General features: G+C 43.9%; 1 protein-coding gene across 2 annotated transcripts in view; it reads right to left on the bottom strand.

The window, feature by feature from the left end:
* Positions 1-354: 354 nt before the first annotated feature.
* iqsec3b (IQ motif and Sec7 domain ArfGEF 3b) overlaps positions 355-19423 on the bottom strand; it is a 40380-nt gene continuing 21311 nt past the window's right edge. The window contains exons 8-15 of one of the 2 annotated variants that reach the window (XM_014148479.2): positions 12349-12515; positions 9889-10028; positions 8021-8152; positions 6767-6866; positions 5148-5306; positions 4964-5059; positions 4840-4883; positions 355-4081 (exon numbers count right to left, since the gene is read on the bottom strand). In XM_014148479.2, the coding sequence (XP_014003954.1) occupies positions 3623-4081; positions 4840-4883; positions 4964-5059; positions 5148-5306; positions 6767-6866; positions 8021-8152; positions 9889-10028; positions 12349-12515 (1297 nt within the window). In that variant the 3' untranslated portion in view covers positions 355-3622. The remainder of the gene's footprint in view (positions 4082-4839; positions 4884-4963; positions 5060-5147; positions 5307-6766; positions 6867-8020; positions 8153-9888; positions 10029-12348; positions 12516-19423) is intronic. The other variant, XM_014148480.2, reaches the window with a different exon arrangement.

Below are 19423 nucleotides of genomic sequence, written 5' to 3'. Positions count from 1 at the left end.
GGTAACCTTGCCTATACATGGAACAATCACCCACAAACACAAGAGAAAATAAACCCATATAAATATGGCCTCCAATAAGAAGCAATGACAACCAGCTGCTTCTAATTGGAGGTCGTTCCCAAAACTAACATAGAAATACTAATACTAGAAATACGAACATAGAAATATAAAACATGGAACAATACCCAAAAAACCCAGACAACACAAAACAAACACACCCCTGCCACGTCCTGACCAAACTACAATAACAAATAACCCCTTTTACTGGTCAGAACGTGACACTGACACTGTTCAGAGGTGCTAAGTACTGTCGGCAGGCAAACTTTTCACACACAGACAGACAGGACCCAGGACTCAAGGCAGAGTACAAACTACTTTATTATGTAATTCTCTTCAAACAGAAATCTTTAGAAATATTCCATTAGTAAACACTAATTGTTATAAACATGATATCTTAGTAAATACTTAATGTGACGGTGCACAGGTGCTCTCTTCAACAGTGTAAGACATCTCCAAGATGGATGCAGGACAGGCGAGCCAGACTCAGGGTTAGGGTGATATGTTAGGGCTTTAGAACATGCTAAAATGTCTACTATGACTCCTGCTTGTTTTCCACTTAGCCATCTAGCTAATGCTAACGCTAGTGTGATCACAGCTACAGTATAGCCCTTTACACAGAGCTCTAATTATGATAATGTGTCATCATCTCTGTGTGTGTCTCTCATGGTAACAGTGGGATTCTGTTGCCCCCATGATCTGAAAAACAAATAGATTTCCACCTCTCTGTACAAATACATAAATACACACATCGGCAGTCCGTCCATTCCTTTTACATTATATATATATATACCACCTATATACTGTGCACATATCCAGTATTCCGATATACTCTAATAATATGGTGTAACACGAAGATCAGCCTCAGTGGGTCACCACGTGTCACAGACCTCAGAGAGAGGGGAAGGGAGGAAGAGATGTAACAACACTCTATAATAATAATAATAATGAAACATATTCAATATTCTGACAAATAAACATACTTAAGTAATTCTGTGGTTTAATTCTGTGTGTGTGTGTGTGTGTGTGTGTGTGTGTGTGTGTGTGTGTGTGTGTGTGTGTGTGTGTGTGTGTGTGTGTGTGCTGTGTGTGTACTGTGTGTGTACTGTGTGTGTATATACATTCCTATGTGACATGCAGTCCAGTGGAGAACAGGTTTAATCATGTGAGAATGGGTAATAGTTAACCCTTTAAGTGAGATTGAATATTCAACAGGACAAATTAGATAGAACGTTAGAACATTACCAGTTAATAAGATACAATGTTCATGTTATTACTGATCAAACGATAAGTTAGAATGTTGAACAGTTTGTCGTCAGTACTGGTATTTTCCTGAGTGTGAGGCTTGGACCAGTGTAGAAAAACCTCAGAGAATAGAACAATGGTATTCGCACACACATGCAAACAAGCACACACAGACACACCCTTTCACACGCACATACACTGGCAGACCCTCATATTCTCAAACACACATGCACACGCAGATATGATAATCAGGGTACAAGTCAGATATTACGAATAGAAATACAGATTGTAATCAGCTGTAAGCCAGGAGTCAGGAGAAACAGTCTTCCCTCCCTGCTACTCTGACCTACTCACTTCTTCCCTCCCTGCTACTCTGACCTACTCACTTCTTCCCTCCCTGCTACTCTGACCTACTCACTTCTTCCCTCCCTGCTACTCTGACCTACTCACTTCTTCCCTCCCTGCTACTCTGACCTACTCACTTCTTCCCTCCCTGCTACTCTGACCTACTCACTTCTTCCCTCCCTGCTACTCTGACCTACTCACTTCTTCCCTCCCTGCTACTCTGACCTACTCACTTCTTCCCTCCCTGCTACTCTGACCTACTCACTTCTTCCCTCCCTGCTACTCTGACCTACTCACTTCTTCCCTCCCTGCTACTCTGACCTACTCACTTCTTCCCTCCCTGCTACTCTGACCTACTCACTTCTTCCCTCCCTGCTACTCTGACATACTCACTTCTTCCCTCCCTGCTACTCTGACCTGCTCACTTCTTCCCTCCCTGCTACTCTGACCTGCTCACTTCTTCCCTCCCTGCTACTCTGACATGCTCACTTCTTCCCTCCCTGCTACTCTGACCTACTCACTTCTTCCCTCCCTGCTACTCTGACCTACTCACTTCTTCCCTCCCTGCTACTCTGACATACTCACTTCTTCCCTCCCTGCTACTCTGACCTACTCACTTCTTCCCTCCCTGCTACTCTGACATACTCACTTCTTCCCTCCCTGCTACTCTGACATACTCACTTCTTCCCTCCCTGCTACTCTGACATACTCACTTCTTCCCTCCCTGCTACTCTGACCTACTCACTTCTTCCCTCCCTGCTACTCTGACCTACTCACTTCTTCCCTCCCTGCTACTCTGACCTACTCACTTCTTCCCTCCCTGCTACTCTGACATACTCACTTCTTCCCTCCCTGCTACTCTGACATACTCACTTCTTCCCTCCCTGCTACTCTGACCTACTCACTTCTTCCCTCCCTGCTACTCTGACATGCTCACTTCTTCCCTCCCTGCTACTCTGACATACTCACTTCTTCCCTCCCTGCTACTCTGACATGCTCACTTCTTCCCTCCCTGCTACTCTGACATGCTCACTTCTTCCCTCCCTGCTACTCTGACATGCTCACTTCTTCCCTCCCTGCTACTCTGACATGCTCACTTCTTCCCTCCCTGCTACTCTGACATGCTCACTTCTTCCCTCCCTGCTACTCTGACATGCTCACTTCTTCCCTCCCTACTACTCTGACATGCTCACTTCTTCCCTCCCTGCTACTCTGATATGCTCACTTCTTCCCTCCCTACTACTCTGACATCCTCACTTCTTCCCTCCCTGCTACTCTGACATGCTCACTTCTTCCCTCCCTGCTACTCTGACATACTCACTTCTTCCCTCCCTGCTACTCTGACATAGTCACTTCTTCATGATCAAAAGTATTATTAGCATCTCATTATCATATTTTACCACACATCACCAAAACATAGTGTGCTAAAGAGGAGGGCTAAAACCCTAGATGATGTTGATGATGTCATTAAGGTGACCTGTCTCCATGTCCAGACAGCTCCACACATGGAGGAGATCTGTGTGTTCTATCAGCTGTGTGACATCAGGGCAGGGTTAGAGTCAGGGATCAGGGGATGAGAGGGTGCATCCTAAGTCGTTCTTTCTAAAGTCAGGAACAGATATAGATATGTACAGATGACACTGTGTCACAAGAGCTGGACGATTAGAAAATCTCTGTTTAGAAATGTTGTCAAAATGACATCCTATTCAAAAATACACATGAAATCATTAGATGACTTTGATTTTATATTGATTTAAATCCTCTCCATTATCTCCCACTCGCTTTATCGGCTTATTCCCTTTCTCTCCTTCCCTCCCTCTTTCTGTTCCTCCCTTCCTCATCTCACCTTTTCTCTTTCTTTGTCTATGAGTGTTTGTGTTGTGTGTGTTTCACCAATACAGTACATGACTATTTAACAAAAGGTCAGAGGGCACATGATAATGTGTGGTAGGGTCAGGGGTGAGGGGGTCATATGTCAGACGAGGCTGCGGGAGCCACTAGAGTTACGTCTGCGGAGGGGGTGAGGCAGGGTGTGTGAGAGAGGGCAGGGGGAGTCGGGGGGACAGTACTGGTGGGGGTGGTTGTAGGGGGGAGGAGGGGGAGGCAGAGGGGGCTCAGATCCCTCTCTGACCCGTACTGGCGTGGACATCGCTGATTGGATGAGGCGGTGGTGGGAGGCGGGGCTTCCTTGGTTGAGGAAAGCTTCCATTCTCCCGCGGCCGCTCTGGTCCATGACGATCACCTTGACGATCTGCTGGCATTGAATGAGGGTGTCTGGGCGGAGCTCTCCGGGGTGGGTGGCACTTAGCATGACCGGTGCTGCCAGAGCCAGTTGGGTGGAGTCAGGACTGGTCACATGGTAGGTCTGGAGCAGCCTATCAGGGCTGGGCTGGGTCATGTGGTAGGTCTGCAGCAGCCTATTGTGAATTGACACCTAGTTTAGAAACAGCCAGAGAATGGCATGAGGAGTTACCAGCCTGAATGCAGCCTACAGCAGCCCTCTGGTGGGTTAGATACACTGGCAGCATGCAGGCATGCAGGGAGCGAGCGCATGCTAACACACACACCAGCCCAGAGACACACCTGTGTTTGGGTGGAAGGACGTTTCAGGGTCAACATTTGGGCTCCAGTGGGTGGGTGTGAGTTTGCGTGCGTGTGTGGAGGAGGAGGAGTGTGTGTGGAGTGGGATGAGTGTGTGGGGGGAGATGACACCGAGGGCATGGTGTCTCCCCAACACAGAGATATGCAACGCTAAAGGACTGACTAAGAGTTAGGGGTTGGGGCTGCTAGGTCTGTAGAGAGGGTATTTAGAGCAGAGGAACTGGGCTTGAGTCATACATGTGCATGCATACACAGACACACACGTACATTAACTCTGAGTCTTGCCATGGAGATGGTTTTCTAGCAAGCCAGCAGGGCTTAGAAAAGCTTATGATGGCTGGGAGGCAGATGATGTGTTAGCAGGAGGCTAATAGCTAATAGATAACCCTGCATTGGCAGGTGGCTAATAGCTAATTACTGGTCTCCGTTAGCAGAAGGCTGATGGCTAAAGCTATCCCTCCAGTTGCAGCTGTGTTGCTATGAGGCACACAGAGCTGGAGGGAGCTGAGGAGGGTCTCCCTACTCCTCGCCTGTGTGCATCTTTGCTAACACACATACACTTACCTGAGGCAGAGTGTGTATGTGACTCACCTCCACAGTGTTGTTGCCAGTCTTGTCATACAGATCTTGCTGGGCTGAGGGGAGAAACACACAAGTGACACTCAGAGACACAGCATGATGTGTGGATGCTAGTCGCTAACTTCGTGTTTGTTACCAGTGGGCGATCCTGTGTGTCGACTGAGTGTGTCCATCTGTCCTCCATTGGTGTGGGGGGTGTGAGTCTGCACCCCCTGTTCTCTCTCCAGCTCCCCTACAGACAGCGAGATATGACCATATAATTACATAAAGAACATGTGTGTGTGTGCATGTGGTGTGCGTGCGTATGCGTGTGTGCTTACATTGGATGTGTATCTGCTCCATCTCGTTGACCTCAGTGATGGACTCACGTAGCTCCTCTGTGAAATTCCTGAGCTCCTCTCCGCTGGGGGAGCAGAAACTCACCAGCTGCTTCTTCTCTGAAGAGAACGGACTCAACATGGTGATGCCATGAGCATAGTCTGAACACACACACACACACACACACACACACACAAAAACAGTTAGCTATGTAACTAGAATGGCGATGTCATGGCCATAGTAGGATTCTGGACAGACAATGTCCCCGCTCATAGTTAGCTATGTATGGAGCAGTACAGTGTAATAGTATAGTAGTAGTAGTAGTAGTAGTAGTAGTAGTAGTAGTAATAACAGTAGAGTAGTAGTAGTAGTAGTAGTAGTAGTAGTAGTAGTAGTAGTGGTAGTAGCGGAGTAGTAGTAGGAGTAGCATAGTAGTAGTAGTAGTAGTAGTAGTAGTAGTAGTAGCAGAGTAGTAGTAGTGGTAGAGTAGTAGTAGCAGTAGTAGTATTAGTAATAATAGTAGAGCAGTAGTAGTAGTAGCAGAGTAGTAGTAGTTGAAATAATAATAATAATAATAATAGTAGAGTAGTACTAGTAGTAGTATAGTAGTAGTACTAGTAGTAGTAATAATAGTAATAGCAGTAGTAGTAGTAGTAGTAGTAGTAGTATAGTAGTAGTACTAGTAGTAGTAATAATAGTAATAGCAGTAGTGGTAGTAGTAGTAGTAGTAGTAGTACTCCTAATAATAATAGTAGGGTAGTAGTAGTAGCAGTAGTAGTAGTAATAGTAGTAGTAGAGTAGTAGTAGTAGCAATAGTAGTAGAGTAGTAATAGTAGTAGTAGCAGTAGTAGTAGCAATAGTAGTAGCAGTAGTAGAGTAGTAATATTAGTAGTAGTAGCAATAGCAGTAGTAGAGTAGCAATAGTAGTAGTAGTAGCAATAGTAGTAGCAGTAATAGAGTAGTAATAGTAGTAGTAGTAGAGTAGTAGTAATAATAATAGTAGCGTAGAAGTAGGTGTAGTAGAGTAGTAGTAGTAGTAGTAGTAGTAGTAGTAGTAGTAGTAGTAGTAGTAATAGTAATAGTAGTAGTAGTAGTAGCAGTAGTAGTAGTAATAGTAGTAAAGTAGTCTTAGTAGTAGTAATAATAATAGTAGAGTAGCAGTATAGTAGTAGTAGTAGTAGTAGTAGTAGTAGTAAAATAGTAGTAGAAGTAGTAGTAGTAATAATAATAATAGTAGAGTAGAAGTAGTAGAGTAGTAGTAGTAATAATTAGTAGTAGTAATAATAATAATAATAATAGAGTAGTGATAGTAATAGTATTTTTAATTTAACTGGGCAAGTCAGTTAAGAACAAATTCTTATTTTTACAATGACGGCCTATCCCGGCCAAACCCTCCCCTAACCTGGACGACGCTGAGCCAATTGTGCGCCGCCCTATCAGACTCCCGGTTGTGATCCAGCCCAGGATTGAACCAGGGTCTGTAGTGACACCTCTAGCACTGAGATGCAGTGCCTTAGACCATTGCGCCACTCGGGAGCTACTAGTAGTAGTGTAGTAGTACCAATAGTAGAGTAGTAGTAGTAGAGTAGTTATAGTAGTAGTAGCAAGTTGTAGTAGTTACATTCATTGCTGAAGAGGTGAAACTGCATGCCCAGTAGACCCATGGCTTTACAGAAGGTGTAGGAAGCAGAAGTCTTCTTCTTTGGACACAACTTCAGGATCTGTGTGAGGAGATAACAGAATGGACATAAGCCATACAGTGAGCACGCACACACACACACACACACACACACACCAGGTGGGTCTAATCCTGAATGCTGATTGGTTAAAAGCGCATTCCAGACGATGTCTATTCCACAAATTACCACCGGCTAAATGTATGACTGTTCCATCTGACTGCGCAATCCACTGTCTCATCAGCCCAGCCAGACAATTAAATGAACTTGATCTCCACTATAAAAAGCATGTTGACTTTATCTCACATTTCTTTTAGACTAACATTTAGTTTTCAACAGCGAAAATTTGTATAAACCTTGCTGTCTGTCTCTCCGACATTTGCAACATTGTTTCAATATTCAAATTCGATCTCCAACTGTCCCATAGTAATGAACGTGTTTGGGTTGAGACGAGAGAGAGGCAGGCAACGTTTTCAGCCAGTTGAAATCATGAATCAGCTGGCATCAACAACAATGGATCTATTACCGGTGTGATCATATAGCCTACCTCAAGTTTTGAAATATCATTTTTTTAAATGTCCCGAACAACAATGCATTGGCAGGTAAATTCAAGCAAAGCCAGTATGCGGTGATAATGTATTGGGCCTATAGCTTAGTGCACAAACCTCATTGCTACAGTACTGTTTTTAATTGGTTAATATTGCATAGGCTTACATTTTTTAAGTCATGTTAATACAAAATCAGAGCGGTAGATCTCGGCATGAATTTTGACTCAGAAAGTGATCTTGACTCAGAAAAGATTGGTGACCACTGATTTAGAACGAAAGACTGGGTCGCGTCTCTGGCAACCGAGCCAATAGAACGAACGACCAGCCGGCTTGGGTAGCAACCCTAGATTCGTTTTGGGACTATATCTTGTGGAAGGAAGAAAAGTATGAATAAATTCATCAGAATAACGTTTTTAATGAAAATCATTATTTGATTATGTTGGTACCGTTGTATAAAAGTGATAATGCCCGAGAAGCCGGTGTTTGGAGGATATATTGGCATGGTTTGCCAGGCACCAGTGCCAATATATCCTCCAAACACCAGCTTCTCGGGCATTATCACTTAAATAAACATTAGTCATGCTTTAACGTGTGGGTGTGTGTGTGCATGTGTCCATGCGTGCGTGTGTGTGTGCTTGTGTGTGTTCTCACCAGTATGAGGTCGTTGAAGAGGAACACCTCTCTTTGGGTGTTGGCCAGTTTCTGTTTCAGAGGTTTGTTGAAGTCTGCCACCTCGAACAAACGACAGCAGCAGACCAGCCTACGGTGGGGCACAGACAGGATCTACAGAAACACACACACACACATACAGTTGAAGTCGGAAGTTTACATACACTTAGGTTGGAGTCATTAAAACTCGTTTTTCAACCACTACACAAATTTCTTGTTAACAAACTATAGTTTTGGCAAGTCAGTTAGGACATCTACTTTGTGCATGACACAAGTCATTTTTCCAACAATTATTTACAGACAGATTATTTCACTTATAATTCACTGTATCACAATTCCAGTGGGTCAGAAGTTTACATACACTAAGTTCACTGTGCCTTTAAACAGTTTGGAAAATTCCAGAAAATGATGTCATGGCTTTAGAAGCTTCTGATAGGCTAATTTACATAATTTGAGTCAATTGGAGGTGTACCTGTGGATGTATTTCAAAGCCGACCTTCAAACTAAGTGCTTCTTTGCTTGACATCATGGGAAAATCAAAAGAAATCAGGCAAGACCTCCGAAAAAAGTCTGGTTCATCCTTGGGAGCAATTTCCAAACACCGAAGGTACCACGTTCATCTGTACAAACAATAGTACGCAAGTATAAACACCATGGGACCACGCAGCCATCATACCGCTCAGGAAGGAGACGCGTTCTGTCTCCTAGAGATGAACGTACTTTGGTGCGAAAAGTGCAAATCAATCCCAGAACAACAGCAAAAGACCTTGTGAAGATACTGGAGGAAACAGGAACAAAAGTATCTATATCCACAGTAAAACAAGTCCTATATCGACATAACCTGAAAGGCCGCTCAGCAAGGAAGAAGTCACTGCTCCAAAAACCGCCATAAAAAAGCCAGACTACGGTTTGCAACTGCACATGGGGACAAAGATCGTACTTTTTGGAGAAATGTCCTCTGGTCTGATGAAACAAAAATAGAACTGTTTGGCCATAATGACCATCGTTATGTTTGGAGGAAGAAGCCGAAGAACACCATCCCAACCATGAAGCACGGGGGTGGCAGCATCATGTTGTGGGGGTGCTTTGCTGCAGGAGAGATAGATGGCATCATGAGGCAGGAAACTTATGTGGATATATTGAAGCAACATCTCAAGACATCCGTCTGGAAGTTAAAGCTTGATCGCAAATGGGTCTTCCAAATGGACATGACCCCAAGCATACTTCCAAAGTTGTAGCAAAATGGCTTAAGGACAACAAAGTCAAGGTATTGGAGTGGCCATCTCAAAGCCCTGACCTCAATCCTATAGAACATTTGTGGGCAGAACTGAAAAAGCGTGTGCGAGCAAGGAGGCAGACAAACCTGACTCAGTTACACCAGCTCTGTCAGGAGGAATGGGCCAAAATTCACCCAACTTATTGTGGGAAGCTTGTGGAAGGCTACCTAAAACGTTTGACCCAGGTTAAACAATTTAAAGGCAATGCTAACAAATACTAATTGAGTGTATGTAAACTTATGACCCACTGGGAATGTGATGAAAGAAATAAAAGTTGAAATAAATCATTCTCTCTACTATTATTCTGACATTTCACATTCTTAAAATAAAGTGGTGATCCTAACTGACCTAAGACAGGGAATTTTTACTAGGATTAAATGTCAGGAATTGTGAAAAACTGAGTTTAAATGTATTTGGCTAAGGTGTATGTAAACTTCCGACTTCAACTGTACACCATGGGGTAAACACACACACAGACTCCACTCTCTCTTTCTATCTCTCTCACTATCTCTCACACACACACATACACAAATCTCTCTTTCTATCTCTCGCTCAGTCACACAACACACTCACAGTCTTCATGCCCAGTATGGACTGTTCCACACGGCTGACGTAGGTGACGTGGTCTTCGTTGGAGCGTAGCTCTCTCTGCTGGGTCCTCTCATAGATCCCTGTCACCATCTCCCTGGGGATGTCTGCCCCGTCGTCCACTCCTGAGGGAACAGGGACACACACTACCAGTCACACACAAGGAACTAGAGAAGGAATTCAGAAAATGAATTGCAAACTGAATTGACTCCATCCCTGGTTCAGGCTCATTGCAGGACAGGGCAGGAGTGGCTGATGTTAGGATGATCAGGGACCTCAGCCATTCGAGCCATGGCCTGTTCTCCCCACTTCCATCACTCAGATGCGGGCAGCTTCTACCCCCAGGCCATCAGGCAGCTGAATAGCCACCACTGTTCACCCCCCCCACCCACCCTTTTCTGCTTCCCCATTGGACATCCCCCCTCAACAGACATCTACCCTGCCCCCAGCCCAATGGACATGTATCATACTGAATAGCCACCACTACTCCTACCATATTATTATTATTTTATTATTAATATTATTGTTTCATTCACACCTGCACTGAGCTTAAGTATTTCACTGTACACTGCAACTACATCTGCGACCCTGTGCATGTGACAAAATAAAAATCCAATCTATCACCCTGCTGTGGCTGTATCTCACCACTAGAGGGAGAACTTGTGTTGTGTTTCAGTCAAAAGAGACTCAACAGAAGCCTCATCCCCAATAGAACATAATTATTGATGTATTTATTTCATTTAACTAGGCAAGTCAGTTAAGAACAAATTCTTATTGACAATGACGGCCTACATCGGCCAAACCCGGACGATGCTGGGCCAATTGTGCACCACCCTATGGGACTCCCAGTCACAGCCAGTTGTGATACAGCCTGGAATCAAACCAGGGTCTGTAGTGATGCCTCTAGCACTGAGATGCAGTGCTTTAGACCGCTGCGCCACTCGGAAGCGGACAGGAGTTAATCAGCCCCCAGTCCATCCTCTCTCACCCCTCGATTTGGTGTGTTCTCTAGACTCACCATCCCTGATCCCCCCACAATTCAATATGTCTCCTTCAACCAGCTGTCACTCATTCCATATGAAATTGGTCCTGTGTTGTATTAAAATATACGATGAGTATATAAAACATGAGATAGACTGAGCAGGTGAATCCAAGTGAAAGCTATGATCCCTTATTGATGTCACTTGTTAAATCCACTTGAAATCAGTGTAGATTAAGGGGAGCAGACAGGTTAGATAAGGATTTTTAAACCTTGAGATAATTGAGACATGTATTGTGTATATGTGCCATTCAGAGGGTGAATGGGAAAGACAAAATATTTAAGTGCCTTTGAACAGGGTATGATAGTAGGTGCCAGACACACCTGTTTGTGTCAAGAACTGCAACACTGCTGTTTTTTTCACACTCCAGTTTCCCGAGTGTTTCCGGTGTGTAACTTGACACAACTGTGGGAGTCAACATGGGATAGCATCCCTGTGGAACGCTTTTGACACCTTCTAGAGTCCATGCCCCGACAAGTAGAGGCTGTTCTGAGGGCGAAAGGGGGTGTAACTCAATATTAGGAAGGTGTTCCTAATGTTTGGTATACTCAGTGTACAAAGCATTGTCTGTGTGCCTGTTCTATAAATAACCGCTCCAGTGTCTCTAGTCTCTAACACCAGGCTCAGAAACGCTGTCATAAATGTTGCAAGACTTCTGCAGCTTATTATACTGAGTCAAACACACACAGGCACACACTGTCCAAAAATTACCACCGTGGACTTCAGATTATTTTTATTCTATCAGTAGGCTCAAAAGAAAAGCAAAAAAGGCAAAAACAAAGACACAACCCCCCTAACAAGCTAGGTACCGTTTAACAAGCTAGGTACCATTTAATAAGCTAGGTACCGTTTAACAAGCTAGGTACCATTTAACAAGCTAGGTACCGTTTAACAAGCTAGGTACCATTTAATAAGCTAGGTACCGTTTAATAAGCTAGATACCGTTTAACAAGCTAGGTACCGTTTAATAAGCTAGGTACCGTTTAACAAGCTAGGTACCGTTTAACAAGCTAGGTACCGTTTAACAAGCTAGGTACCGTTTAACAAGCTAGGTACCATTTAACAAGCTAGGTACCGTTTAATAAGCTAGGTACCGTTTAACAAGCTAGGTACCGTTTAACAAGCTAGGTACCGTTTAACAAGCTAGGTACCGTTTAACAAGCTAGGTACCGTTTAATAAGCTAGGTACCGTTTAACAAGCTAGGTACCGTTTAACAAGCTAGGTACCGTTTAATAAGCTAGGTACCGTTTAACAAGCTAGGTACCGTTTAACAAGCTAGGTACCGTTTAACAAGCTAGGTACCGTTTAACAAGCTAGGTACCGTTTATAGACTTGTGTGTTTCACACACGAACAACACACAGACAGACAAACACAGACACACATATACAAAGACAGCCAGTCACCTCGTAGGTTGCGTATGAAGTCGTCAAGGCCCATCTTGCGTTGAGGTTTGATGTTAGGGGAATACATATCAGTGTTGAGGAGGACCACAGCAAAGGCCAGGATGAAAATGGTGTCTGGGTTATGGAACTGCTGCACCACCTCGGGATTACACATACAATACCTCTGACTGGAGAGATGGAGAGAGAGAGAGATGTAAAGAGAGTTGTTGTTACACATACTGTACCTCTAACAGGGGGGCAGAGGGAGATATTGAAAAAGAGACAGAGAATGAGATAGTCAAAGAGAGAGAAGAGTGAAAGAGCGAGACAGTGAAAGGGACACAAAGATAAAGAGAGTGAAATAATAACTAATAATTTGGTGGATGCATAAATGTGTCCTATTTCTGTGCACTGGACATGAATTGGATGTGTTTTTTGCATATACCAACTCCCCCTGAGAGTGGGGTCAACAGCAACCCTCACGTAATTAGGGTTAAGTGCCTTGCTCAACGGCACATCAACAGATTTTCCACTTTGTCGGCTAAGGGATTCAAACTAGCAACCTTTCTGTCTGGCCCAACACTAAATGCTAGGCTATCTGCCGAGACAGAAAGGTATTATGTTGTAATAGCCTCAGAGACAAACTGCTCGTCCATTCGTGTCATTAGTTAGTAACTATTTAATGTTTCTTTCTTAACTTCAGACATTATGTAATAGTGTTTATTTGTGGGTTCTTACATCCTGAGAAGAGATACACACATACAAGCTTCCTGAGTTTTCAGATTCTTGAGAGTCCTGCTGCACATCAAATACTCTTGACACTGGAAAGGAGCAGTATGTGTGTGTGTGTTTGTGTGAGTTCAGAAGCTGATCTCCAGGTCACTGCTAACGTATTCACAAAAGCATACAGCAGGATGGGTCTAACACTTAACCCCAGAAAAACAAAGATCTTCTTCCAGCAACCATGGGAAGCAACCTGCCATCCCCCAAGATCACTGCCAAAAATACAATACTTGAAAACATTTCCAGTTTCACATACCTAGGTAGCCACCTCTCCACCAATATCCTAATGAATAATATCCTAAGACTTCACTCAATGAGCTGTATGAGGCCATAAGAAAACAGGAAAACGCTCATCCAGCGGTGGCACTCCTAGTGGCCGGGAACTTTAATGCAGGGAAACTTCAGTCTGTTTTACCTTATTTCTACCAGCATGTTAAATGTGCAACCAGAGGAAAAAAACAAGCAAAAACAAAAAAACTAAAGAAGGAAGCACCAGTGACTCGGTCAATAAAGAAGCAGATGAAGCAGATGCTAAGCTACAGGACTGTTTTGCTAGCACTGACTGGAATATATACCGGGATTCTTCCGATGGCATTGAGGAGTACACCACATCAGTCGCTGACTTCATCAATAAGTGCATCGATGACGTCATCCCCACAGTGACCATACGTACATACCCCAACCAGAAGCCATGGTTTACAGGCAACATCCACACTGAGCTAAAGGATAGAGCTGCCGCTTTCAAGGAGCGGGACTCTAACCCAGAAGCTTATAAGAAATCTCGCTATGCCCTCCAAAGAACAATCAAACAGGCAAAGCATCAATACAGAACTAAGATTGAATCGTACTACACCAGCTCCAACGCTCATCGGATGTGGCAGGGCTTGCAAACTATTACAGACTATAAAGGGAAGCACTGCCGTGAGCTGCCCAGTGACAAGAGCCTACCATACGAGCTAAATTACTTCTATGCTCGCTTCGAGGCTAGCAACACTGAAGCATGCTGGCCAACTGGCAACTGTCTTCACTGACATTTTCAACCTGTCCCTGACTGAGTCTAATACCAACATGTTTCAAGCAGACCACCATAGTCCCTGTGCCCAAGCACACTAAGGTAACCTGCCTAAATGACTATTGACCCGTAGCATTCACGTCTGTAGCCATGAAGTGCTTTGAAAGGCTGGTCATGGCTCACATCAACACCATTATCCCAGAAACACTAGACCCACTACAATTTGCATACAGATCCACAGATGATGCAATCTCTATTGCAGTCCACACTGCCCTTTCCCACCTGGACAAAAGGAACACATACGTGAGAATGCTATTCATTGACTACAGCTCAGCACCATAGAGCCCTCAAAGCTCATCACTAAGCTAAGGACGCTGGGACTAAGCACCTCCCACCGCAACTGGATCCTGGACTTCCTGACGGGCCTCCCCCAGGTGGTAAGGGTAGGTAGCAACACATCCGCCACGCTGATCCTCAACACGGGGGCCATTAGGGGGTGCGTGCTCAGTCCCCTCCTACACTCCCTGTTCACCCACGACTGCATGGCCAGGCACGACTTCAACACCATCATTAAGTTTGCAGACGACACAACAGTGGTAGGCCTGATCACCGACAACAATGAGACAGCTTATAGGGAGGACGTTGGAAACCTGGCCATGTGGGGCCAGGATAACAACCTCTCCCTCAACGTGATCAAGATCATGATTGTGGACTACAGGAAAAGGAGGACAGAGCACCCCCCATTCCCATCAATGGGGCTGTAGTGGAGCAGGTTGAGAGCTTCAAGTTCCTTGGTGTCCACATCACCAACAAACTATCCAAACACACCAAGACAGTCGTGAAGAGGGTACGACAAAGGGGACTGAAAATATTTGGCATGCGTCCTCAGATCCTCAAAAAGTTATACAGCTACACCATCGAGAGCATCCTGACTGGTTGCATCACTGCCTGGTATGGCAACTGCTCGGCCTCTAACCACAAGGCACTACAGAGGGTAGTGTGTACGGCCCAGTACATCACCGGGGCTAAGCTTCCTGCCATCCAGGACCTCTATACCAGGCACTGTCAGAGGAAAGCCCTAAAAATTGTCAAAGACTCCAGCCACCCTAGTCATAGACTGTTCTCTCTGCTACAGCATGGCAAGCGATACTGGAGCATCAAGTCTAGGTCCAAAAGGCTTCTTAACAGCTTCTAACCCCCCCCCCTTTTTACGCTGCTGATACTCTGTTTACTATCTATGCATAGTCACTTTTACTCTACATATGTACATATTACCTCAATTACCTCGACTAACCTGTGCCCCGGCACATTGACTCCGTACCGGTACTCCCTGTATATAGCCTCACTACTGTTATTTTACTGCTGTTCTTTATTTATTTGTTATTTTTAACTTATCTATTTTTTACTTAACACTTATTTTTCTTAAAACTGCATTGTTGGTTAAGGGCTTGTAAGTAAGCATTTCACTGTTAGGTCTACACCTGTTGTATTCGGCATGTGACAAATAAAATTTGATTTGATGATGAAATCCAACATCAAATTGCTCGAACAAGTGCTGCCTTTGGCAAACTCAGAAACAGGATCTTCAAGGATCGCAACACTACCACCAGGAACAAAGTGGAAGTGTACAAGCTGTGATCATCTCGACCCTGCTATACAGTGCGGAAACCTGGACCGCATTTTGAAAACACATCAAACCACTTGAAAGATTCCACCAACGCTGCCTCAGGAAAATACTTAACATCAGCTGGGAAGACAGACAAACCAACATCAGTGACCTGGAGTGAACCAACTCCTCCAATATAGATGCCATCGTAATGAGACCAACTCCGATGGGCAGGTCACCTCATGAGGATGAGCGACTCAAGGCTTCCTAAACAGATCTTCTACTCACAGCTAGAGAAAAAAGTTGCATTTTGTAGTTTATTTGAAAATACCAACTTTTGAAATACTCAAGGTAGTCGAATATAGAGATTCAACTAAAGGCATCCATTGGCATCTATTTCCTCTGATATTCAAATACAGGTCTCAGAAAAACAAATAATATTTGAAGGTATTTGAATATATGCAAGTTATTTGACTGCCAAAAAACAGTTTAACAGACATTTTTCAGAATTGCTTTACATCATGCATTACATTACTCTTTACATCATTGTCATAGCCTATGATTCTTTAACGGTCATTTTAGATCTTGGTTAATCATTTAAGATGGAAATTGCATTTGATGAACATCAAGGTCTCAAACTTAAGGTCTCAAACTTAAACTCAATATTAGGAAGGTGTTCCTAATGTTTGGTAAACTCAGTGTATATGGTTCTACACAAATGGCCTAGGACATGGACATATGATAGACACATTTTTATGTACAAAATATATAATTAATAATAATAATTAACACTGAGAGTGGTAAATCAACACTGAAAGTGTGGAGTCTGTGGACCCATATAGACACTGGAAAAGTGTTCAATTAATACACTGCTTAGTGTAAAGACTTATTCAAATATTTTCAGTGTTAATTGTCATCATTTATTATATATATTATATATATAATTTTACCACCGATAATTTGCAGTGCAGTATAGTATCGCCTCTTATTTATACTTACAGTTCCCTTTTTCTACATTTTGTTATGTTACAGCCTTATTCTAAAATTGATTAAATACTTATCCTCATCAATCTATACACAATACCCCATAATGACAAAGCAAAAACAGCATTGAAGGTCCCCAAGAAAACAGTGGCTTCCATCATTCTTAAATGGAAGAAGTTTGGAACCACCAACACTTTTCCTAGAGCTGGCCGCCTGTCCAAACTGAGCAATCAGGGGAGAAGGGCCTTGGTCAGGGAGGTGACCAAGAACCTGATGGTCACTCTGACAGAGCTTCAGAGGTCCTCTGTGGAGATGGGAGAACCTTTCAGAAGGACAAACATCTCTGCAGCACTCCACCAACCAGGCCTTTATGATAGAGTGGCCAGACTGAAGCCACTCCTCAGTAAAAGGCACATGACAGCCCACTTGGAGTTTGCCAAAAGGGACCTAAAGACTATCAGACAATGAGAAACAAGATTCTCTGGTCTGATGAAACTAACATTGAACTCTCTGGCCTGTATGCCAAGCGTCACATCTGGAGGAAACCTGGCACCATCCCTACGATGAGCATGGTGGTGGCAGCATCATGCTGTGGGGATGTTTTTCAGCGTCAGGGACTGGGAGACTAGTCAGGATTGAGGGCAAGATGAATGGAGCAAAGTACAGAGAGATCCTTGATGAAAACCTACTCCAGAGCGCTGAGGACCTCAGACTGGGGTGAAGGTTCACCTTCCAACAGGACAATGACCCTAAGCACACAGCCAAGACAACGCAGGATTGGCTTCGGGACAAGTCTCTGAATGTCCTTGAGTGGCCCAGCCAGAGCTCGGACTTGAACCTGATCAAACATCTCTGGAGAGACCTGAAAATAGCTGTGCATTGATGCTCCCCATTCAACCTGAGCTTGAGGATCTGCAGAGAAGAATGGTAAAAATTCCCCAAATGCAGGTGTGCCAAGCTTGTAGCGTCACACCCAAGAGGCTATAATCAATGCCAAAGCTGCTTCAACAAAGTACTGAGTAAAGGGTCTGAATACTTATGTAAATGTGATATTTCAGTTTTTTTTCTTATATACATTCGTAGAAATGTTTAAAAACCTGCTTTTGCTTTGCCATTTTGGGGTATTGTGTGTAGATTGATGAGGGGGAAGAAACAATTTAATCAATTTTAGAATATGGCTGTAACGTAACAAAATGTGAAAAAAGTAAAGGGGTCTGAATACTTTCCGAATGCATGGTATACTGTACAACACCTAACTGTATTTGGGAAGTACACAGAAATTCTAATTCCAATTATTTTCAATACTTAAAAATATTTTATTCCCTTTCTGAATTGACTGGAACTGACTTCAACATTGGTTAGCATACTTGGGATGCAACCATGCCTAGGATTTGACCTCACAACTTCTTGGATGCCAGCAACCTGAATTTCTTGCTTCACCACCAGGTCTGTGGCCATGACAGATATCTGCCCCAGATTTATTGGCTAGAACGCATTTCTGCACTTTGCTAAAAGCTTCGGAATCAAGTCAATAAACGTGTGATTATCTAACAACACCAACAAAAATGAAGCAGCTCTCTGGAACACTTGACATTAAGACCTAGATTCAATCAGATCAAGCATAAACACGTGATTGCCAACACCTTTTTTTGGCAGTGTTGGAGTTGTAACTGCGTTAGACCTATCAAATCGGTGAGCAGCTAGCTGTCTGTGTAATCACTGTCACGAAGCCACACCAGTCCTACTCACGTTCGAATTTCAGAACGAGAAAGTGTAGGCTACTGTCACAGTCTCCACAGAAGGTGGCGCCCCTCCTCGGTCGGGCGGCGCTCGGCGGTCGTCGTCGCCGACCTACTAGCTGCCACCGATCTATGTTTCTATGTCTTTTGGTTTTGTCTGTCTGATCCGCACCTGTTTCTTGTCTGTCATTAGTTAGGTTATTTAGTGTGTCTTTTCAGTTCAGGATTTCGTGTGGAATTGTTTTATGTCAACTCTGGACAGTTGTTAGTGAGTGCTGCTCTCTTTGTTATATATATTTACCGGGCTGCGCCCCGTGCGTCTTTTGTTTTGGGAACGTGTTTTCCCTAGTTGAGTTTATGTGCGCACTGTGCCTGTCGGCTTCTTGTGTTGTTCCCGGATTTCCTATTAAAAACCACTATCACTCCGGACCTCTGTCTCCTGCACCTGACTCTGCCTCTCTACTGATCCTGGTAATCGTGACAGCTACTCTATATAGAAATAATGACAATCAGATTTAAATCATTAAAGAAAATAGTGAGGATTTCTATCAGCCTAATCGAGGTGTAGATCACATATCCTATTCCAGTGTTCCAACTAGTAAACATGCAAGTCCTGGTATAATTCCAGGAGCCACTTGTGGATTTGACAGCTCTAATGCAGTTCCACTGTCACGGATCCCTCCGGAACATTCATTACACACACCTGCCCCCTGTTCCCACTGATTAGTACTTGGTATAAGTGTGCCCTTTGGTTTCCATTGGGCTGTCGTTTATTGTTACAATGTCCGTTGGTGCGTGTTGAGTACATGTGCTGTGTGTTTTGGCTTTCGTGCCATTGTGGATTGCGCAGATGATTATGGGTCTCGTCCCGTGGGTTAATCATTCAAGGTACTCCTTGCTCTTTTGTTTTGGGTTTCTACCCTGTGTTTTGTTACGTGTTTGTTTGGTCTTCGTCCCCGTGCCTTTACACGG

Source organism: Salmo salar, chromosome ssa16, assembly GCF_905237065.1.
Source record: "Salmo salar chromosome ssa16, Ssal_v3.1, whole genome shotgun sequence".
Classification (NCBI taxonomy): Eukaryota; Metazoa; Chordata; class Actinopteri; order Salmoniformes; family Salmonidae; genus Salmo; species Salmo salar.
The sequence above is the reverse complement of the archived record's forward strand: the minus strand, read 5'-3'. Positions and strand labels throughout refer to the sequence as shown.